A 23,856-nucleotide genomic window follows, 5' to 3' on the forward strand; every position below is an offset into this window, starting at 1 on the left:
AAGACTCTTCTAGGTGTATTCGTACCCGTACAGTATGAAACACCGGTTTTAGCAAAAAAAAAAAAAATTAAATAAAATAAAAGTTAGGATTCAAGCAAATAGAAAATAGACTATGGACACAATTATTGTTACATTGAGAAGTCACCGGAAAATGGTAAGGTGGCACATCTAGAACGTAGCAATCAAGTGTAATTAGATTTTCCATTAAAGCAAGTAAAACTATCATTAAAGCCAGCATGGATACCCAGATTTCACTCCAAATAAAAAATTAGACTGAATCTAAATTATTATCAACTTCCAAGTGTCACTAGAAACATCAAGACCACTTAATGTATTTAGAAGAGTTATACTGCATATGGCAACTCATGCCAACGGTAGAGCAGACTGAATAATAAAGATTGATGGTAACATTGTTTAACCTCAATAATCGAAAAGATCTAAAGAAGAACCAGATAAGAAACCAACGACTGTTATTAAAACTAGATTCTTTAGTCAAGTTTGGTAGATATCTGTCCGCATATTAAAAGACAGCATCTGCTGATCCATTTACAGCCCCGTCCATAATCCATACTGAAACTACTAGGAATGATAAACTATGACAACATGTTAACAAAAGGCAAAAGCATCATAACCTCCAGTGAGATTTTGTATGACTTCAACTGTTCCTAATGAGACTTTATACCTTGATATCTATGACCATAGAGACCGAATGAAACTAGCTAGAAAAAAACAGAGCTTTGAAAGCTCAAAGCCTTCTGCATCAGAAAAATTATCTGGCAAAAGATCAAACTCACTCTTCCACCACATTCACCAGTTCATACTCTACTAAAGATAAATTATTGTCCTCCTTTACCGTAAAAGTCGCTGGTTCGCTAACCTCAACACGACCCCACTTGTCAACTGCCAGCCTCATTGACCCCTTGAACATATCAATTTTTGCATTCCGCAGGATCACCGTCGTGCCAGCTTTCATCAGATCAACTGTCAATTAATATAAGCAAAGATTATTCCAGTGACAAAAGAAGATTGCATGCTTTCAAGGACTAAATCTTACATAAATGCATGAATTGATGTTGCATTCTAGATTTTTAGATGTTCTTGTTTCACCATATTATAAGTACCATAAGATAGTAATTGTAACATTATGAACTGCCAGCACCAAACCAAAGAACAATGAAACCAACCTAAACACATCTCTAATGCTTCAAACAGGAAAAATAACTCTGAATGATGCCTCATGACTTAATGGTTCTCGTAAGCAAAATTGCAGGTGGCGATTGGTCAAGTCAGGTTACACTGCCTCATTATACATGTGCCCATATACAAGCACACAGGTACATATATCTACATTCATATGGAGGTGCAGTTATAATATAAAAATAGTGTAAAGAGAGGAATGTAAACCTAGCATCGAATTTAGTACTGGTGATCAAAATTGAAAATCTAAAATATTGGGTATGATCTATAAGCATAAGACCTACTTCCCAAAAAAAATTAAAAAATGTTTTGGAGACACATAAAGTATGCATCAAATTGCCCAAAAAATAAACACACTGTGTCACCCTATTGTAACTATACATTCAGGGCAACCTAAACCCAGGCTATGGTATCCAAAAAGCGTGATCTTTTAAACAGACATTTTAGGCTTTCTCAATCACCAATATTGAATTTGTCAATGGCTGCAAAATGTGAAATCCTCATTTTAAAACTTTATATTAAAACCGCAACTTGAAGCCAACCCACTTATAATCAAGTTGAGAAGGCAGACATAAACCTGACTAGCGTATTTCATAAGAAACCCATCAATGCAGCGATAAATAAATTTAAAAGAAAAAGAACATGAATGGGCCAAGCCATTGTTGAGGTGTTCGCTTATAAGAGAGGCTTGCGGAGGCCTTTGTCATAGCCTTGCAGCGTTTACAGAATTACAGTGGCCCATGCTTAAATGCAGTAGCATCAAGCCATAAAAGCTAGTCAGGAGGATTAGGAAGGGCAGAGACGGGTTTTGTGGGTGTGTGGAAGGGGGAGCAGTGGGCTTCAACCCTGTTGGAAGAGAGAAGTGTGACGTATGCCTCCCAGACTACCGACTCTTGAACTAATTTAATGCCTCAGCTGCCCACTCTAACCATATAAATTCAGTTGGCAAAACCAACGTGATAATGAAAACCTTTATCTAAACCTGATTATTTTAGGCTCGTTAGTGTAAGTTGTTAGGTCCGGTTTAAAAAATTGCCATTCCTAGAAAAGTGCTTTCATTGACCAAGAAGTACAAGTTTTAGCAACAATTTAAATTGACAAACAACTAGCTTCAAATTTCACCTGCTCAAACAATTTGTTTTTCATATCAATGAATTGAAACTAGCTGCTTAAACTCAATTAAACATTTATTTTAGAGGCTTGAGCATATCAAAACTAAAATTGTTCGCGCGGCCATGTGCATATGTGCCTCCTGTATGTATGCAAGTGTATATATATAACATTAGAATATTCGGGATGTGAAAAAATGGGAGGTAATGTAATTTGTATAGATAATTAATATCTTAAGCATTAACAGAGTCTTTATGCAGAATAAAAAAGATTTTCATGATTGACCTTAATGAACTACGATATATTAGTGAATACCCATCACAAGTGTTCCTTGCAGTTTAACTGCTGCTTCCTGTAGCTACTTAGACACCAATGGCTGAAAGCTGTCAAATGATATGTCCAAAAAAAATATATGCAAAATCCACTTATTTGTTGTTTGCATTTCAACAGTCATGCAAGAATATCAATTTTTTTGTTTTTCCTTGTGAGAAAAGCTACAAGAACCATATCCCTCAGAAGCATATAAACAAAAGTTATCAGGAATCATGCATTGCTCATAGACATAACACAAAACAACACGAACAAGTTGCGCCATTTTACTGAGTTCACCAGAGTTAAAGCCTAAATGTAGGTGGCATTTTTTACAAGTTGTGTACATGCACGCCCATATACGAATCAAAGAAAACCAATTTATGGGGCATTTAGAAATTTTCAAATAGGGCCCAGTACTATAAATTATTAAGTTGTGACTTAAGCACTCAACCAGGACCACATACCACAGGATGAAACTAAATATCAAATTTAGCAAACTAAGAATGTTAAAAAAAACCATCTCACACCTATAGATTTATAGTAGAAGTCAATTTGTTAAGAAATTTTTATGAAGTTCTGATTGAAGAAAAGCAGAAGTACACCAGTTCATGATCTACTAAATAGTCAGACTCCACCCAAATTTCTAGATAACTTCGATCAATTAGTTTTGTTTTTTTCCTTTCCCCTCTTCCAACAATTTTTCTCCCAAAATTGTCTGACTTTCCAAATTTCCAAGAATTCAATCCTACATGGAACCAAAACTTACTCTAATCCTGCAAATAAGCAATGCTGCAGAAAGAGGCATTCTATATTTTTTTAATGTTTCCTTTTGTTTTAGAGGATCAAGATGGTCGAGCATTTATTGAAAACAACGGCATAACATCCACATCAACTCCATCCATTCGATTTTCTTCTCACTCTACGGGGCATTCCAGTAAACTCGAAAGTTTATAGGTCTCCAACGTTCGTAAGAATAACCAGATTAAAGGCAATAATGACCTTTTGATAATGCAAGGTGACACCTTTCTGCCTGCCAACGGTCATGCAGATCCCGTGTAACAAGAATACGTATTCGATCAACATCAATATAAGAACGTAGAGGGCTTTCTGTGCTGTTCCAGAAGTAGAGCTTCCCTTACGCATAAAAAGACAATAATCGAAGGAATCTCTCTATAAACCCTAAACAGAAACAAACTAAGAGATCAAATGCAAACCTAGCGGTTACACACGAGTTCTTTCCGATCTTGAGACCAAGAGACCACCTTTACGGCGTCCCATGATTCTCCGAGGCAAGATCTAAGGTTCGGATCTAAAAATCTAGATTATAAACTCCATGAAGAATATTTCAATGCAAACAATGGCTTGGAATGGGAAAAGGAAAGGAAAGGACGACAATCAAACCCTGGTCGTTGCGGGCGGTGAAGACGATGGTGCCGGTCTCGTCGCCGACGACGCATTCGGCGATCCGTGTCTGGCGGAGGTAGGCGGAGGCGGCGCGGCCCTTCTGGAGCACCGTGTTGGAGCTGATCACCTTGACCGTCAGCGTGTGACCGCCCGTCCCGGGCTTCAGCTGGTCCACCTTCGTGAACACCGGCTTCCTCATCGCCGGCTTCGCCGCCCCTCCTTCCTGCTGCTGCTGCTGCCGCCCCCCCACCGTCGCCATTCCTGCACCCTCCGAAATCCTAACCCTTAAAAATTTCCAAGAACCAAATCAAAACCCAAACCCTAACCCTCACCTGGAGAGACGAGGCAATGGATTAAATAGACGTCTCTCTCTCTCTCCCTCTCTCGCCTTTTGGGAATTTGGGACCGCATTGGGAAAGAGGAAAGGGCCAGGGCGAGCTTTGGTCCAGGACTGCGGTTACCATTCCCCTCGGAACAGTTAAAATTGAGTCGTGTCTTCACCGATGGATGGTTATGATCAATTTCTTTTCCCGATGGATCGTGCTGAGGTGAAGGAAAAGTTCTTATTTATCCTACGCCGAGGTATAACTTAATCGGTCTCGTGAATGGTTAACGGGCTGGCTGTGTTTATGTTTGGTAGTGTGAGCAGCAGTTACAAAAAGAAAAAAAAAAAAAAGAAAAAAAAAAGAAAAAGAAGAAGAAGAAGAAGAAGAAGAAGAAGGAAGGAAGGTTAACGGGCCATACTACGGAGCCCAACTACGATTCCTAACCATCCTTACGTGGCACATGGAAATTGGCAAATCTGACGATGTCAAACGGATAACTTGAGTCCCTTTCGATATTTGGTGCAAATATCCATTCAGCTCGTGCCACGTAGTTGTAGATAGCATGGGCGATGGTTTCTCATCCGGTACGTTTACGAGAGCGCTCTTGGCTTGGGTCTGGTGGGTGCGGTGCATCAATTAGAGCAATCCAGTAAATTTCGTGGTCATTGACCAGCCATTGACGACTTTTCGTGTCGGATTCCTAGTGGTGGGTCCACGTTTATAAAGTAATACTTGAGGGTTAGTAAGTCAATCTGGTCCATTAATTTATCATATCGGAGGGGGTGAGTGAATATCGAAAGATATATCAGAATGGATTTCTTTTTCCCGGTACAAGATTACAAGGGTCTTTATCAAAAGTTTTGAGAGCTTTTGTTGACCGTTGTCTAACCTTCATCATGTTTCAGTGATGGTGGTGTAATGAAAATAACAGTTAATATTTGATTTTTTAAATAAAAGATTTGCAAACTTAGTTGTAGCTTAGTGGCAGCCACAGTCTTGCTCATATGCAAAAGGTCTTTGAAAATGCCTGGCCTTCCCATGCCTTTGAAAAAAAAATATTTGACACCTTCACTGTCAATCTGATTCAACAAGCATGTGAACATTGGCCCTGATATTTGGAGAGGGGAAGGTTCATTTCTTTTAATTTCTTATCTAAGGAGAAGGAAGAGGGATACTCCGTTGCATCATTATGATGCAAGTCCAGACTCCCAGAAAAACACCATCTAATTGAATCCTAAAATTATTATTTTTTTTTGCTAAAAGCGGACGTAAGTACAACCATCTAGATCACAGAAAAGTAAAAAGTACAAAAATGGAGGAACATCTGATACGAACATCATAGGATTTATAGCTAGCCTGTTTGCAGCTATGCATTTGATTCCTCCTTAATTTTGATGATGAATATTCACAATGTAAATAGTTGATTGCCTACATGTCTCAATATCGCTAGACAAGATCATGACCATTCATCAAATACTTCTCTCACTTGAATCATAAATATGTATTGTAGGCCTATTACAATCATTAAATGCAGCAGCTTGTGAATGAATTTTATCATCGAGCAACCTCTTGATGCCATTTATGAAATTTTTACCTGGAATACTTAATTGCTATCACAATAGAGATGATGGTCCTCGTTTCTTCCTTCTAATTGCCATGCAAGAAAATCACAGATATTAATATTTGCGAGTTAGTAATGTTTTTTTTTGAAAACTAGGACTAGACAAAATTGATTTGAAAAATGAATGAGGGCAGGAATCGAATCCAATTCATTGACTACTAACCCTAATAATTTTAGGTTTTTTCACATTAATATCTTCCTAAATATCGAATTTTGCATGAACATTCTTTCAAAATTAATATTTATATGTATACCCTTGTAAAATACTTGCTTTGCTATTCTACACTTTTTTATCATTATTTTTGCATATGTACCCATAATGCCGTTTAAAAATTAATGGTTTTAAATTAAAATGACTAAAATATTCTTAATGGGTAGATGTGTAAAAAGAAACATTTACAAGCCAATCGCGATGGAGGACAAAAAAATAATTTCAAAATTCTATTCTATTTTTAGTTAAAATAAATATGATTTTTATTAACGGTGTTAGAAGAATCGTTATATTAGGACTTTTGTGCAAAAACAATGTTTTATAAGGGTATAGAAATAAATATAAACTTTAAGAGAGTATTCATGCAAAAAAAACTCATAATTTTATATAGTATCATAATCTGCAATCTCTTATTAGTAGTAATTTTTCAAATTATTTAAAAACAAACAAAATGCTTTATCATCCAATTGAGCAACGTATACACCAAGCAACCTTGCATTACATTTCCAATAAAAAATAACCATCGTCTTAAGTAGCCATTGTTATAGCATGGTGTTATAGGGCGCATTTTTCCTGACTTGTTAGGCTTTGGAATCCACGACCTATGCATCTTCGAGAACTGAAAGCGACATTCCAATACTCGGGTCTTCAAATCTTCGACTGGTAAAACAATGATCACTTATAGACAATCCCTTCTGTAGAGGATCAAGATGAGCTCCACGGTACCAAATTGACTGAAAGGGACAAATGACCCTTAAATTATGCTAGTCAGCAAAGGCGGACCAGTTCTTGACTCTTCTTCGCACGAACGGCTCAAGTCTTCCGGCCGGTAGGAGGTTCTCGCACCGAAAGGCACGTGCCTCACAAACGGACAGAGTTGCACAGCCTGGCGTGCAATTGCAGGCGCACCTTTATCTCGAATATTATATCATTAAAAAGTCATTTTATATCCTTTAAAATATTATTTCTTTAGTTATTCAGAAGTTTCCCGGAGTTGCACCCACCAGTGGGCTCCACGTCTTTGTTATTCTGGTCTCACTTTGGGTCCGACAGGAATGTTGCCTTTTCCGTTACAGAGTATGTTTTTTACAGCAAAACCTTGTCTTATTTCTACCGTCGATGCCACGTCAGCTTGCGGACACGATAAGCGGAAAACCAATGGAAACCCTATTGTTTTGCCCTCGACATCTTCAACGCTGGATTGGAAGAAAAAATCCAGAAAAAAGGTTGAAGAACTACCAGAAAAAAAAGAAAACAAAATTGGAGGAGGGGGAGGTGAGAAGAAGGAGAAACGGGGAAGGATCCCTTCTTTGGGTGAGGATTTGAGGAATCGAAATCTCTGCAATCCGATCCTTCTCCGCCTTTGTGCTTTGATATTCGGTCAATGGATTCGGATCTCTGGATTTCTCGCCTCGCCGCCGCCAAGAGGCACTACTCGCGCCAGCACCACCAGAACTCCCAATCAGGTCTCCAATTTTGCTCCCTTTCCTTCGATTTTACCTTTTGGTTTGGGAGTTCTCGTAAAAATCGCTCCTTTGGTACGGTTTCTTGTTCATGTTTCGAAAAAATCTCTTTTCTATGAGTGCTTTTGTTTTAAATAATGTAGATCGTTTCTTGCTCGATGATTTTGAGATGGAAGAGGAGGTCCGGCCGGATTTCCCGTGCCCGTACTGCTACGAGGATCACGACATCACGTCTCTGTGTGCCCATTTGGAAGACGAGCATCTTTTTGAGTCCAAAATCGCCGTGAGCATCCAATTCCTGTTCTTGTGTCATCAGATTTCCATGTTGTTCCATACTTTTTAGCTGAAAGATGCCTAAATTTGGATTGATTTGATATTAATTGTAAAAATGCAATCTTTTGGCAGGCTTATAATTAACATTTACAGGTTTTAAAATGGATGAAGGAATTCATGCTACAGCAATAACTCTTATAGTGGTTAAAAAGAACTATATAAATAAGGTGACAGAAAGGTCTAATTATGATAAAATGATAAGCGTCACAGTGCTGAAATCATGCTATTGAATGATGTGTATGTTGCGCACCTTCATGCCTTATTTTCCTTTTGTTCTCTTTATATTTTCTGTGCTGTGTGGGAGTCTAAGGTTTTGATGGTTTCGTTTCATCAAAAAGGTAGGGATAGTTAATGAGTAAAGTTGATGGTATTCTAGTTCAACTACTTCTTCCTTAATTTTTCCTATCATATCTTTGTATTTGCTTCATCGATTTGTTGGAATGGTGATTCAGTCAATGCTCCATGAATGCAGATACAAGAGTTGCGAAAATTCTATTAAAATGTTCCATTAAAGTTAGTGCTGAACTCCACTAGCCTTAGACAACCTAGATTTCATTTGTATTAAAATTTTTGCAGAAAGGTTAGGTTTAGATATTCGATCAATTTTTGTCATAAACAAAGTAAAACTTATGATTGAGCATCACTTCTTCTTAGTTGTTACGCTATACAAGAATGGACAGGATCATCTCACATGAGCAATGCATACGCCAAGTTAGGTGCATGTTAAAGATTTCACATAGGTTTTGGAGAGAGTCAAGATATCCTCGACTTCCGAAGGTCTTTGAACTTTCCAAATTATTAGCAAAGGTTTGCATCAAGTTCGCAGCATCACAGCACTCTACCAATTGGGTTTTCTGGAAGAATGGAATATCTATCATTAGATCTTGAATGATATGTCACCATTTCCAGTTTTATACGTGATCCTTCATTCAGTTAACACCCTGACTTCTTTATCATGCTTGATTCTCACTGTATCGCCGTTGGCCTGTACGAAGGACTGCTATTTTACACTTTCTCTAATTTACTTCTTCTCTGCTATTTTTCTGCTCTGCCGACTGAACTGGTTCTCTGCAAATGTTCAAAGGTCTCAACATAATATATGATGATGGTTTAGGACCATGTCTGTATTTATCTGATACCACGGCAGCATTACTTACTGAAGGAGTGTCCTGCATCTAGAAACATTATTTTGCAGCCTGTGTGTTCACTCTTGTTCGTATGTATCACATCCATAAAGAATATAAGCAAAGAAGAAACCAAAAGAGAATAAAGACAATACTCAATGTCTTGTTAAAATCATTATAGTGGCACAATATAGTAATTAACGAGAAGTAAACTAAATGGACAGTGCTTTTGTAGAAGTATTAATGAACTGAATGTTTTTGAACTGTTTCTGGCAAAATTACTAGTGATGCTAATGCCTTGTGAGTATTACCTACTCTACCTGGTGAATGTATGAACTTGAAAACAGGATAATAGGGCAGACAGGATGGTTTCTGATTGCGCCATATATAGTCCATCAACTGTTTCACTCCAATAAAGCATAATATCGAACTATATGGATTAACATAAGCTAGTACTTCATCAAGAACTTTCAATGATCTCTCGGAGTTTTGCCATGCTATCCTTGTACTTTTGTCTGCCAGGTTTTGCTTATTCCAGTCACTTTGTATATGAGGATCCAACTAAACTGTAACCAAATCAGTTGGGCAACCTGATAGAGGAATTTGCAAATCATTATTTTTAGTTAATCTTTGTACCTTTTTATACATGGTCAATGAGACTGATTGTTTAGGTAGCCCTGTAATGCCAAACAGCAATATTAATCAGAACTTTTATTTTTTCAGCCCTGCCCCATTTGCTCTGCTAAGGTTTCAAGGGACATGCTGAATCATATCACCCTGCAACATGGTCATCTGTTCAAGATATCCTTTTCCATTCACAAATTCTACTATCAATTGTCATGATCCTCCAATGCGCATATAGTGTTTTGTTAAACAGTAAGTCCAATAAACATTTTCTTTAATGAAGAATTACTTGCAGAGACGTCGAAGATTACGTAGAGTTGCTATTCCTAACAGCCAGGCACTTTCTTTGCTGGGGAGAGATCTACGAGAGGCTCACTTACAGGTGCTTTTTGGAACTGGGGGCCACTGTTCTGGCAGCACGAATGCATCGACCGCAGTTACTGATTCACTTATTTCTTCGCTTGTTTTGAATTTCCCTACTACTGAAGTAGAGGAAGCTGTAAAATCTTCTGTTCCCACTGCAGAGGATACTTATATCAAAAAAGTTACACCTTCACAAACATGGAAATCAAGGTAAAATGAGAAGTTTTTTTTTTTCTCTTACAAATGGAAGTGCTGCTCACAAAACTTCCTGATATGTCCATTTCAAAGCTTTTAACATTCTGCAGCTTGATATGTTGCCTACTTGTTAAGGACATGAGCTTTTCGAAGGAGGTGTGTCTTTTATCGATCTGTGTGTGAAAGGGGAAAATTCTTCTGCAATCTTTTTTACATAGGATTTGGTAGACAGAAAAATAAGTGTTGCTTACACTCTATTTTTGTGCCTATCAGCACTGTGAGAGTGCTTATAGCCATACAATAGCTGTTTGATAGTCTTGACCTGAATCCTTTGTATAAGTACTTTTTCTTGCACGCTCTTTGGGAATTTCTTGCTTTCTGGTGATCAACAAAATTTACTCCAGCAAGTACTCTTATCTTGAAGAATGTGTTTTTATTTTGTTCTTTTGCATATACTGAACCACTCCTTTGTTACCTATTTGTCTAGCTAGAATTTTTCCAAGTTAGAGGTACTTGGGGAGTTGCTTCTCAGTTGAATGAGCTCCAATTGTTTGACTAGTAAGGATGGCCCCCCTAGTCCGCAATTGGTCTTTTTGGTACCGTGGCAAGATCCTCTCTTGCCAAAGTTGCTTTTACCCTAGAATTCTTATACCAATTCATATAGGGTTAACGCGAGACTGAAAGCAGACCTAGCATGTTCTTAAACTTAAGTGGAGCATACCTTGACTGATGCAGCCAGCCCAATATAGATGAGATAGGGCTTCTTAGCTAATACCAAGATTATTATGAATCTTTCTGGTTGAAAAGGATAGATGCTCTGATTACTTGGTTTTCTTAGGATAATATTCATATTGTCTGTTCAAGTACTAGATCAGCGAATCACTCTTTTACATTGAAAATTTTGAATGTTGATATCTATTCAGTAATCAGCATGTCTTTTTGATGTAAAGAATAAGTAACATTGCTTCATATGCTTTTTCCTTTTTCTTTTTTCTTTTTTTTGAGTTATGCTGGTGACAGGAGTCAAACATGCGTATCAAAGTTGATGTTCCATTTTACATGTAGATTCCATTATTTTGGTATAGGCTTTTGAGCTTTAGTTAAAGGGTTTTATTACTAATGGTGAGCTAAAATAGCATCTTCAAACCAATGTATTAAAAAAACTTGGGACCTGTATGGTTAGCTTTTTCTCTCATCATAATATCAAAAATAAATTGATTTATCATGCTATAAACCAGCCAAACACATTAAAAGGTACAATCACTGATGTGAACAGGCTACAATTATTCTTTTTTAGACTGTGTTGTGTCCTGATATACATGTGATGCTATTAAAGATATAGCATATTCAGTAATTTGGATCTAGAGAAATGCTGCCTAGGGTGACAATAATTTTTACAATTTATATCATTTGCTTGCAAGTGTATCCTGTGCATGTCATGCAAATGCTAATTGTATTGAACTCTTAATCATCTTTCTGATGTTACAAGATGTAGAAAGCAGAATACTCAGGGAAATAATTATCAAATGGTGCAGTTATAACCTGTTCTGCTTATTATTTGTTCCGGTGCATAATTCTTCCTTTAGTTGGAAAAGCAATTCATTCCTCAAATCACTCAATAAAAAAATCTTTCTTTTTTTTTGTCATGCATGCGTTGAACATGGAAATAAGATTTATCTTATACATAAATACACTTGGTCTGGACTTTGACCATGTCCCTTAAACCTCCTCACAGCTCATGTTTTTGTCATAATATTAATCTTAAACCCTAGTTCTCTAATCCACGATTTTTCTTTTGGCAGTTTCGATTCTTCTCTGAGTTATGAGGAGAGGGAAAGAAGGCGGAAACAGGCAAATGCTAGGGCATTTTTTGTGCAGGACCTGCTTCTTTCAACTCTTTTCGGTGATTAATTGAAGCAGGGATGGATCGACTGTTGGCAAATGGATCATCGGTGATTCCAATTGCCTTCAAATGCATAAACTATGAACAAATGTTTCTTGGTAAATCTATTTTTATCATAGGCAGTTCTGGGGTCCCAACGGCTTAGGAGTTTCTATTGATGTTTAAGGGACAGCCCAGTTCAGCCCTTTCCTATGTTTATCTTGAGGCAGTTCCCTTTTTTTTTCTTTTTCTGAGGTTGTTATCTCAAGGCAGTGTTGGTGGAGTCTTCCATGGATGCTGCCTCATGAGATGTACCAAAGTGGATGCTCAGCGAGTAATCTGGCCATCATAAATATTGTTGGTTTTAACTTTCTGAGGGGAATCCCCTTTTTTTATTGTTGGTGTCCGCTTTTCTCTTCTTTTCTTTTCCTTTTTCCCCTTTATGTTGTGGTTTGGTGGGTGGTGGTTGGGGGCTGCTGTTGGGTGGTGGTGGTGGTTTCCTTTAGCATCTGTTCAAGCATTCTCTGCATTCTTCCTCATTTGGACCACAATTTGCTTATAGAAGTTAAGAAGAAACGATTGGGTGAGTCATCAGATGAGAAAAGCTAGATAGAAATTATGTACGGAAATAGATTTCCTGTGACTCTCTCTATTTCCAAGGATTTTTGCTATAACATTCTTCTATCTTGGGTGCTCGGATTAGAGAATTTATTTTATCTTTGGCTCTCCAGGATGATATACTCAAAAAATTTATTATTATTGTTATTGTTATTGCTATTTTTAGTATTATTACTATAATTAATGTTATTACTATTACTATTATTATTAGTGTTATTAGTACTATTACTTCTTGCTGCTATTATTATTATTTAAATTAATATAAATAAAGGGTTTTGATATTGTAACTTATCTACTCTCTTTCTACTAATGTACAAATTGGAAGAGGCTTTGAGACTGACCTCCAAAGATGAGGCTCCGGCTACTATGGATGGTGGTTTACCTAAGACATGCTCTTTATAGGCATCACAATGGAGGGGCTTTGTCTCTGCATCAAGACCCTCCCTCTATATGCATAAAATTAAAAAGAGAGAGAGAGAGAGAGAGAGCGCAATTAAATGATAGGTTAGCTGGTCAGTTATCTCGAGTTCTCCAGGGGCTCGTTTGGTTCGCGGGAAGGATTTTTCCTCCTAGGAATATGATTCCTGGGAATCATATTCCTAGGAAGAGAATACCTAGAAAAGTATTTTTGGCATGTTTGGTTAACCATTGGAAAATGACAAATTTCCAAAGTGCTTATGTTTGGTTGACCATCCACTTTCCTAGGAAAGTTATGTATAATTCCTATTATGCCCCTAATAAAAATTAGTTCTTTAATGCCTCTTTAATGCTTCTTTAATGTTGAAGGGTCTTTTTGGGAAAAGATAAAAAAGGAGTGATTCCCACCTCATGGGAAAGTAACTTTCCCATGTTTCTCATGGGAAAGACTTTCCCATGAAATGTGGGAATCATATTCCCATGGGAATACAACTTTCCCATCTCTCTCCTTTGAAAACTCCAACCAAACAAGAGGTATTTCATTACTTTTCCGTTGACCACACTTTCCCCCCTCCTTTTCCTGCGAACCAAACGAGCCCCAAATGAAAAAGGAGAGAGATTAAGAAAGCAATTAAATGATAGGTTAGCTGGTCGGTTATCTCATGTTCTCCAAATGAAAACTTTACAAACGACGAATGCTAGTCACTGACAATGCGCTGAAGTAGCTATTGCGCACTTTTTACGCATGCACGTCTCTAGTTTCAAAGAGAAAGATAATCTCCTTTCCTTAATTATCCACTTCAAAGGAAGGCTAATGTTGCCAAAACCCATATCCAAGTATAAGGTTTATCTTGTAACAAGAAACTATTTAAATTCTCAAAATCCAAACATTTTTAGCTTTTTGAAAACCTAAGCAACTCATAGACAACATGGAGTGCTAGGATGCACTCTTTAACTGCTGCAACATGGCACCACACCCTCTTCAAAATTTAGCTTCTGCCAAGTCTCAAAGCTTCCAATTATGGCCAAACTTAACGTCCACCACAATTTTTTTTTCCCCTGGAGGCTGGAAACGTGCATAAGATCACTAACATTTCTCTGATCTCTGAAAAACTGAAATGATGCAAGGGAGGGAAAAAAGACTGCTGTGAGTTGAAATCTGGGTACCCTTCACAGTGTAGATCTTTTAAGTTTCGCCCTTAAAACACCTAGATGGACCAGCTTATTCGTGCAAACTAACTTTACAGCGTCCACCTCAACAAATTACAGTTTACATTAGGAGCCTCTGTAGTTTCCAGAGGTAGATAAATGTCATTATGCCTTTAAAAATCTCTTTCCTTCTATTTTACTTCATCCAGTATATAGGTTCAGAGTCCAAAACTATGAAATGAAGAGTCTTCTATGGCAGCATATTTGTCCATAACCTGGCTAAGAGAGTGGAGGAGCCCTTCCCTGCTTCCATTGTTCTCTAACATCCGAACAGAGGAGATGTGCTCTGTTTCAGAGGAAGGCCGCTGACCTGAGAATGGGATGATTCCATCCCCGTCCCATCGTTTATCCTTCATCTTCTCTTCCTTGGTTCCTTGTACATAGCTCTCTGTACTCTACTCTCTTGTCAATCTTAATAAACTTATGGGAGGAAGTGCTTTACCTCCTCTTCCACTCAAAACAAAAAAAAGAAGAAGAGAGAGTATTACGCAGATTCACTGGCCTTGAAACGTGCACTAACAGCAAAAATAAATGAAATAAAATAGGCACATTTGGCTTCCAAGTAGATATACTTAAAAGGCTTACTGGATCAACAAATATATGAGTCACACATTAGAATCACCTCCCTCCACACTACATGAACAAACAGAAGCATAAAGTGACCAAAAGAAATAAGAGAGACTGCTTAAGTAACCCAACTTTCAGTCATTCCAGATGCCTTGAAGCAGGAGAGCTGAGAACAACACATGAGAGGGCACAAAGCCTTCTGAAAAAGAGCAAGACATGCTGATCAAATTCTTTAAGCTGCACAGACTTGCTCATATGGAACGCGGACCCTTTCTGGACCCACGATCATATCCTCCCAAAGCAGATCAGAGAGCGCAAGCGTTAGTTCTCCAACTTGTCCTGCCAAAAACAAGGAAACATTAGATCATTGAAACAGCAAGTTAGTATATTTATTAATTTCATTATATTTTGGTGACGAGCAGTTCAATATGTCAGAATAATAGTCATTACCATCTCCAATGGGGTGATCATCCCATTCAGTGATAGGTAATATGGGAAGCCCACTTCCCACATACATCATTTCAGCTGAATCTTTCGCTTCATTAATTGTTATTTCTCCGGTATTCACACTTTTAAGAAGTCCCTTCTCCACCAATTTGGGTGCCAGTGCTAGAAGCCTCTTGGCAGTGCACCCACTAAGGATCTTATCAAATGAGGGAAGAAGCAGCTCTTTGCACTTGCTTATGAATGCAACATTAACATTAGGGCCCTCTGCAATATACCCTCGCTCGTCGACCCATATCGAGGCAAAGGCACCCTTGTCTTCTGCTTCCATTTTGGAGAGAACATTGGGAAGATAGTTCACATTCTTCATGGTAGCAAACAAAGGAGGTTTCATTGGTACAGTGGATGTAATAACTTTCACGCCTTCCTTGCACTGAGAGTAGTCGTCATCAATGACTACAGCATAGAATGCAGGTCCTGGACAGCCTTCTGATGATAGCAAGAAATCTCCAGGACCTGCTGTCAACCAGTATCTGATCGAGCCCTTTTGACACTTTGATGCTGCTGTCATCTGAATAAGTATGCTCCGCAAAGTTTCACGAGGGAAAGGAGAAGTAATCTTTGCTTCTGATGCAGACCTCAAGAATCGGTCCAAATGGGTATCTAGTTCATATAAGTATCTGCAAAGGGTAAGCAAATTTAATATTCAGAAAGAAGAACATCTTTAAAACATTCTTGACCATTAGAATTTGCAAGAAAGGCTTGTATATTATTTATCAATAAAAGCCATGGGCTATTTCACCTGTCCATGAAATCCTGCTGCTTCTGTATCTTCTATAAATGATAAACCTAAATTGAATCCATGTCGTTATTGAGCAACAACTAAATGACCTAAGGGAAGAAATCCATGAATGTGAATATTTATCTCCACCAGCTATCAAGAAAGAAAGTAGTAACATTGTTTAATCATTCACTTTATGAAAGGACCTACATTCATCATGTCCTATTTCAATACATCTCGTTGAGAAGTTATATTGACCACTTATTTGTGATTTTTACTAATTTAATGACAAGAAGATTAAATAATAGTGAGAATCTGTAGGAAAGGTGTGAGGATCCCTGTGAGCATATATTTAGTCTTATATTGGTTGAAAACTAGATAGATTTTGGGTACTTATACAGACTGATCATAATATTTATGACTAGATTTAGACTCTTAGAACGAATAAACCGAATTATACACAAGTATAACTTTGTTATCATATTATCAAATATTGTGCCCAACCCATGCATCCATAAGCATAGTAGTATGCTGGGTAGATCTTGGGTATTGTAGAGAACCAAGAAATCCTGTTAAAATATTTGCAAAAGAAGAGAAAAACAAAAGAAAAAGAGAGATAGAAAAGTGATTTTACTTTTCTATTCTATTACATTTGGTACATCTCAGGAGTTATATATACCCATGTACAGACTCCATATAAGAAAAATAATATAGACTGATACAGGATCACACCAATAAAAAAAAATTCTATGGGTGATACAGGTTGTTACGTAATCGCTAAAATCACTAGCAAGATCATGCTAACAAAGAAAAATAGTATAAGTCCATACAGGAACACACTAACAAAAAAAAAAAAAAATTATGGGCCGATACAGATTGTTACGTGATTCCTAAAATTACACCAACAAATTCCAATAAGACCTTCCAGATAGCCTTTTTGTAAGATCTTCAGTTGTTATAAAAGGCATACCTAAAAGTAGTTTAATTATTGTAACTATTAGAAGTAATAAACCTGATTATACACTAGCTTAGTTATCATATTATCAAATGTTGTGCCTACCCATCCATAAGCATAGCAGTATCGAAGACTCCATGTCCTCTATGAACCATGTGATCATCAATCGGAATAACCATCGTGGCCGGATCAAGAGTAATTCCACCAAAAATGCTAGAATACATTGCAGGGTATGGTTGCTTTTCCACAGACTTCCATTTCTCTTGCAGCTTCGCCAACACCTAGCAAACAGACAACCAAGAACAACAAAGAAACAGTAACTTCTTATGGAAGATGTGATCTGCGAAAGAACAAAGAAAATCTCTGCAGTAAATCCTGGAAATCAAAATGCAATAAGAAAAGGTTCGCACATAAGCTAGCATGCCCTCCCATTTTATGCAACCAAAGGCCTCAAGGCTGAATTCCTTGGAAATGAACCCGAATATGGTTTGTTACCACCCTACAACTTACATCAAGAATGTAATTTTACACTCTGCGCATAACTAAAACCATGATTTTCTTTTTTCTTTTTTGATGAGGCAACTCGATCTAACCATCAAAGTCATCAAACAAAACCAGATTCTAATGTTTTCTTTTCCCCACCACAATCACTTCAAACTTGAGGAATATGGACAGAAGAAAAGTGATAGGCGACTACACCGAAACAAGTTAAACGAAATCAACTCAATTTTCAGAAATTTGGAGATTTCGGTTTGACCCAAGGCAGCGTGGAATTATAACAGTGCAAAAAGATTCAATTAGTTGACAAGTAGTGGGATCAAGAAGCAATCAAATGACATTCCGCAACCATGAAAACCTCACACACAAACGAACCACATATATATGAAAGCTATAGAATGTAAAGGATTGTATTTTATCAACCTCGGAACCCGACGAGTAAACCGGAAGGCGGAAATCGGCCCCCCCCTCGTCTTCCGCTGCTGCATGAAAAGACGCATAATAATTAACAACAGCTCAGCTCGTGTTCGAAGGAATGAGTCAAAGAAGAGGAGAGACAGCATGCCTGGTTTCTGGTCGGAAGAGGAGTTGGAGGAGCTGCCCATGGCGAAGACTTTAGTCGGGAGTGATGGAGAAGAAGAGACTTTGGGGCGGAGGAAAGGGGTATCGGTTTTAAGTCAAGGGAGATGGCTTCGCGTTTCACTAGTCCGGTAGTAGATGAAAGAGAATTTGACGTCAAACGTAGCACACCGTTTGTTTTGTTTGCTTGTTTGTTAGGTTCCGTTCGCTTTCGCTCTTTTTATATTTTCTCAAGTAATCTTTCAAAACCAACGTACGTTAGCGGAAAGGACGGGAAACGAGACAACCAAGCCGGCCAGACACGCTAACGAATGCTCTCTCGATATTCTGTGGGACAAAAGGCCAATAATGCATTACACGGGCATGATTGGCCCATTGATCCGGTAGTGATATCCTGCTGAGGAGGGCAGAAGAGATTAAGATTCGGAATCCTCTGTGATGCATGTTTTGCACCGCAATTGACAACCATCTTGCATATCTTGGAAATAGAGAGCATGGTTGGCATCCCAACCCTCCGAAGATGGATGATGTGGCAACGATCCAAACATTCAGAAATCCCTGCATTGTTGCAAAAGATGCACTATAGAGTATTTGGATTTGGAAGGGTTAGACCGCATCGAATAACAAATGAACAGACGACAAGATTCATCTGAGGTTTTTCATATCCAATCACTCTGAGTTGATTCACGAGAATCATCTTGAGTGGGGTGTGAAAAACTGAAGCGCTTACCAATAAGTGTATGGAAAGGAGCAAATTCAAAGCTCCCATATATACATACATATATATATATATATATATATATATATATGAAGTGGTAGACGTTTCAAGCTAGGCTTAGCTACTTGGCTTCTTGGTTCACTTGAAAGAGATAGAAGATTTTAATGCTGGTGGTGGCACCCTTGTCATATTTCCCAAAAATAACATATAAGGATCTTGTATTGTTTTAGAGGGTATTTCGAATCAATGAAATGACAAAAAATAACATATTTCTCAAAAAAATGAAACAAAGTACTAATCCTGAAGCAAAAAAAAAGTGGGTGTGTGTGTGTGGGGGGGGGGGGGGGGGGGGATGGTGATGTGGAATTCTAACATCAATGAGAGCCCCTCAAGCTATAAGCATGGCATCTTGTTTTAAATCTCTACAGCGCAACCATTTGCTCATAAGGAACAAGCACTCTCCTTGTTTCTGGGCCTGAAATTATGTCCTCCCAGAGTAGAGAAGAAATGGCTAGCGTCAGTTCTCCCACCAGTCCTGCCACAAACAGCAAAGATTTCAACTCAGTTGGCTCGATCTAACAATAATTTAATATACAGAAACAATAATTAAATTACCATCTCCAATAGGCTGCTCATCCCATTCAACAATGGGCAGTATAGGAAGCAAACTGCTCACAAACATCATTTCAGCTGAACCCTTGGCTTCTGCTACTGTGACATCTCTAGTGCTCACACTCTTCAACAGACCCTTTTCAACCAATTTGCTCGCCAGCACTAGAAGCCTCTTAGCAGTGCAACCGATAAGGATTTTATGAGACAAGGGAAGTAGGAGCTCCTTTCTCTTGCTTATGAATGCAACATTTGCATTAGGACCCTCGGCAATGTAGCCCTGGTCATCAACCCAGATGGAGGCAAAGGCACCCTTCTTTTCTGCTTCCATTTTCGAGTGAACGTTGGGGAGATAGTTCACATTTTTCATTGCAGCAAACAGAGGAGGCTTCATGGGAACGGTTGATGTTATAACTTTCACACCTTTGGTGCACTCGGAGAAGTTTTGGCTGATGACTACTGCATAGAATTGGGAATTTCGACAGCCTGATGGTGATAGCAAGAAGTCCCCAGGACCAGCACTCAGCCAGTACCTTAGTGCGCCTGCCGTGCACTTTGATGCTCCTGCAAGCTGGATAAGAATGCTTCGGAGTGTTTTGCGAGGGAAAGGGGAAGAGATCTTTGCTTTTGAGGCAGAATCCAAGAACCGAACCAGATGGGAGTCCAAATCATACAAGTATCTGGAAAGCATTTGCAGAAGATACATGCAATCATAATATTTTAAGGAACAGTCTCTCTCTCTCTCTCTCTCTCTCTCTCTCTCTCTCTCTCTCTGTGTGTGTGTGTGAGTGTGTGTGTGTGTGTGTGACAGAGAGAGAGAGAGAGGGAATTTGGACTGTGAGATCAACTCTTGCTAACTATTCATTTTGAAGTTTTCATGGCCATATGCTAGAAATTTTTTGGGTTTTTGAACGGAATGTGATATTTCGTGACTTGCAATATAATTCTAGTTCACATCATCTTAACAGATATGCAGAAGCTAATAGTAAATTTTGTTTACCATTTGATGGTTTACACAGGTGAGCGACTAAGGTTTGAGTACAGTGATTCAGCCTTCAGTTGAAGAAAAGCAGTTCAGCTTAACAAGAAACATGGAATGAACTGTACATCGTGATATCCTATGGAAGGAGGATTGGATGAATCATGAGATAATCGATATTGAGTCACTAAGGAAAAATTCAGTCAGAGGAATATAATCTGGATAGTCAGATGGTTGGGACATTAAACTAACAAGTATAGTGAAAGAAAGCAGGTTCAAATTTACATTTTGACAAAAGAATGGTAAGAAATTGATTTAACAAAAAGAAGCAGCAGCAGCAGCAGGCTGAACCCTCCCTAATTGTTTAGCATTATTCTTCCTTTAGGGTCTGTTTGGATATTCCTATATGATTGGGCTGAAAAATCTATAGGAATTAGCCTGTTGGCCCATCTAGCTTGTATTTTTTAAGAGCCTATTCAAACACGGCCCAGATCCTAGCCTTTAGGTTGCAGAAAGGTAAAAAGACCCATGGAGGTCTTGTTTTTTTTCCCACAGGACTGGAGTGAGTAGAGTTTGGTTGATACATGACCATACTTAAATGGATGGCCAATCCATGAATCCTACAGGATTTTCAGCTTTATCTCATAGGAATATCCAAATAAACCCTTATGCGGTTGGCATAAGAAATCATAGCATGAGTGTTGAATTGGAAGAACCATTTATGACACTCTAAACTTGATGTCAAACCCCCTGTACTGGAGCAAACATTTTGGAAAACTGAGATGATATTAGCCAAGATAAGGACTTGCCTGAAATCTGGAAGAACAGTTTGCAGGAAGGTTGAATGACCTAACTGACTACACAACTTCCTATGATTAAGTAGTCTGCACAATCTCATCTCATCAAGGAAAAAACCAAACATTTGGAAAGAGTCTAAGTGGGAGGAGATGGCTCTAAATATACAGATTACATGATGAATAAAAATGCCCAAATGTAGAGGCATAGGATTCTTCTGATAACATTTTCCATAACTATCTTTAGATCTATTGTACAGTGCCTAATGATTCTCTTAGATCATGCCTCACACACTCTCAAAAGAAAACATGTTTCATGCTTGTCAGTACATTAACAGAGCAGTTTATCATTTGGAGCATTCACATCCTGTGGTCTCATATTATGCACATTCCGTTAAGCTAGTGATAAACAACCAGGACATATTCCAAGAACATGGGTTCAGAAATTATTATAGCAGAATTAACTTTGGAGAATATGCTAGACTAATAGAATATTGGTAAAGTTTTTTATATTAGCCGTTACACTTACCCATTAAAAAGCATAGTAGTATCAAAAACGCCATGCCCTCTGTGAACCATGTGATCATCAATTGGAATCATCATGAGTGCAGGATCAAGAGTGATTCCATCGAAAAAGCTAGAATACATTGCTCGATATGGATGCCCTTTCTCTGGTCTTATTTTTCCTTGCAATTTCTCGACCAGCTGAAAAACCAAGAAAAGAACAAATAGCTGAAATAACACAGAAGGTATACGTGCTCACCAAGAACATGACAACTACGTATCTCTCTTTCAAAGAAGCATGTATCCCTCTTTTATCCAATTTGAATGTGATGCTACAAAAAACAGCAGGATCCAGAGCCTTGGATGCTCCCTTCTCAAACGTGATGAACTAAGTGATTTTTCGATCAAATGGAATAAAAAAAGAATTTGTATTCAAAAGATGCTTTTTTAGCACACAACAGTCAATTTTTGGAGAGCTCCATATAAAAGATTGAACATGAAGGAAAACAACTAAACATCTTTGAATTTGAGGGACCCTGTGTAATCAAGAAGTTAGTGTTCAGCAACAAGTTCAGGTATATAACGAAAGCATAGGAATCCAACAAGAAAGAAAAAAAAAAAGTTTCCAAGCGCATGGCAATTATAACTACTGAATGTGAGATCCAACATTGCTGGCCTCTAAGTTCATAGTTCTTCTAAAGCATGCCAATCATTGCGACTTTTATGTCACTGCTGATTTTTGCATATCTATCTACCTATCTATCAATATATATATATTGATATGTATGTATGTATTGATTGATTGATAGATAGAGTGAGCGAGTGAGAGACTGAGAGAGGACATTTTCCTAGTAATTTTTGTGCCAGGGCAATGCTACCAGTGGGTTGCTTTCATGTTGAAGTTCTCTTACACAGTGTACAGAAAAATGTGGCGTGGTAGACCATAAAATAGAGTCACTAGATGAACAAAAATTATTAGGATGAGCAATAGGGTCATGTCAACCTCAGATGAGGAGTAGACCGGAACGCGGAGATCAACTGTCCCTTTGTCTTCCCCTGCTCCAGAATAACAGAATGTAAGATGCTTCACTTGAGAGCCACGAGCTAGATTAACAGCATCAGAAGCAAAGTAAGAGACACAGAGGTGAGGGGAGCTTGCCTGGTTGCTGGTGAGAAATGAAGTTGGAGAAGCCATTCATAGTGGCGGCAGCAGCACAAGCTGTAAATGGGAGACAGGAAGAAGAGGAGGAGATCCTTAGCCGAGGAGGAGGTGGTAGTTGTGAAGCAAGTTTGCTGCATAGGAGGAAAGGTGGGGAAAAGAAGGGTTTGTTTACTAGGGAGAGAGACATTGCGGTGGGCTTTGGCTGGAGAGCTCTCCCCATCCACAGAGCTCTGAAGGCGACGGACGGAGTCCATGCTCGGCTGAGGATTTATTATTAACAGCATTCGCTTACACTCGGCGTGAAACTCATTTCCCCGGGCAGAAACGTGGTGGCCTTCTGCCAATTATTTTTATGCCCCCGCCCTAAGACCAACACCCACAGGTACATATCCCATGAATTGATGTATCTCATGACTAAACTGTTAAAACACTCAAATAAAGAGATGAAGCATATTTGCTAGTAATCATGTATGAAAAAATATAGTGGTGCATAAAATTTGGGATGACATTTGCTGAGAGTCAGACTAAGATTCAATAAGCATCAGAATGAATTTCCGCAGCTCTCAACTAGAACCTTAGTCACCCTCCATGAGTTTGCATTCTTACCAGTCTAAGCCTAATCCGATTTAATACATGTTTGCCCAACGATAACCAGGGCTATTATTAGGATTGGGGAGGTCAAGCCAGGCCATGCTGAAAGAAGCTTGTCATGTTTTAGGGCTCTGTGTTTACCTTAAGCAATGATCGTGTGCGAAAGCTGTATCACATTGCCTTTCACTATGTTTTAGGGCTTTCTGTTTACCTTAAGTGATGATTGCAATGGAGCCTCCATCACAGGGTAGGCGACCGTTAATGGC

General features: G+C 38.4%; 4 protein-coding genes across 6 annotated transcripts; 1 reads left to right on the forward strand and 3 right to left on the reverse strand.

Annotated features, from left to right (window-relative positions):
* Positions 1-453: 453 nt before the first annotated feature.
* On the reverse strand, positions 454-4,723 carry LOC103702472 (uncharacterized protein At4g28440-like). Its single transcript, XM_008784917.6, has 2 exons — positions 4,021-4,723; positions 454-981 (listed from the first exon to the last, which is right to left on the reverse strand). Exons 1-2 carry the CDS (start codon positions 4,280-4,282, stop codon positions 791-793), a joined length of 453 nt encoding a protein of 150 aa, XP_008783139.2. The 5' UTR covers positions 4,283-4,723; the 3' UTR covers positions 454-790.
* A 2,592-nt stretch (positions 4,724-7,315) lies between these two features.
* LOC103702473 (protein DEHYDRATION-INDUCED 19 homolog 4-like) lies at positions 7,316-12,560 on the forward strand. 2 transcript variants are annotated; one of them, XM_008784918.6, is made up of 5 exons: positions 7,316-7,647; positions 7,788-7,927; positions 9,825-9,902; positions 10,015-10,298; positions 12,086-12,560. In XM_008784918.6, the coding sequence occupies exons 1-5, from the start codon at positions 7,566-7,568 to the stop codon at positions 12,192-12,194; spliced, it is 693 nt and encodes a 230-aa protein (XP_008783140.1). In that variant the 5' UTR covers positions 7,316-7,565; the 3' UTR covers positions 12,195-12,560. The 2 variants fall into 2 exon arrangements, with proteins under 2 accessions (XP_008783140.1, XP_026658545.1); XM_026802744.4 differs by lacking the exon at positions 9,825-9,902 and having other exon boundaries at positions 7,354-7,647; positions 10,021-10,298.
* A 2,399-nt stretch (positions 12,561-14,959) lies between these two features.
* On the reverse strand, positions 14,960-18,398 carry LOC103702576 (D-amino-acid transaminase, chloroplastic-like). The gene is made up of 5 exons (XM_017841676.5): positions 18,220-18,398; positions 18,078-18,136; positions 17,262-17,437; positions 15,427-16,100; positions 14,960-15,315 (listed from the first exon to the last, which is right to left on the reverse strand). Exons 1-5 carry the CDS (start codon positions 18,257-18,259, stop codon positions 15,209-15,211), a joined length of 1,056 nt encoding a protein of 351 aa, XP_017697165.3. The 5' UTR covers positions 18,260-18,398; the 3' UTR covers positions 14,960-15,208.
* A 743-nt stretch (positions 18,399-19,141) lies between these two features.
* Positions 19,142-23,417, reverse strand: LOC103702577 (D-amino-acid transaminase, chloroplastic-like). Of its 2 annotated transcripts, XM_026802745.4 has the most exons (6): positions 23,172-23,417; positions 22,997-23,056; positions 22,841-22,893; positions 21,863-22,038; positions 19,567-20,240; positions 19,142-19,486 (listed from the first exon to the last, which is right to left on the reverse strand). In XM_026802745.4, exons 1-6 carry the CDS (start codon positions 23,281-23,283, stop codon positions 19,374-19,376), a joined length of 1,188 nt encoding a protein of 395 aa, XP_026658546.4. In that variant the 5' UTR covers positions 23,284-23,417; the 3' UTR covers positions 19,142-19,373. The 2 variants fall into 2 exon arrangements, with proteins under 2 accessions (XP_026658546.4, XP_008783290.6); XM_008785068.6 differs by having other exon boundaries at positions 22,997-23,346.
* Positions 23,418-23,856: the final 439 nt, after the last annotated feature.

Source organism: Phoenix dactylifera, chromosome 5 (assembly GCF_051530095.1).
Source record: "Phoenix dactylifera cultivar Ajwa chromosome 5, Ajwa_hap1_PhDact_Kaust_v1.1, whole genome shotgun sequence".
In the NCBI taxonomy this organism is placed as follows: domain Eukaryota; kingdom Viridiplantae; phylum Streptophyta; class Magnoliopsida; order Arecales; family Arecaceae; genus Phoenix; species Phoenix dactylifera.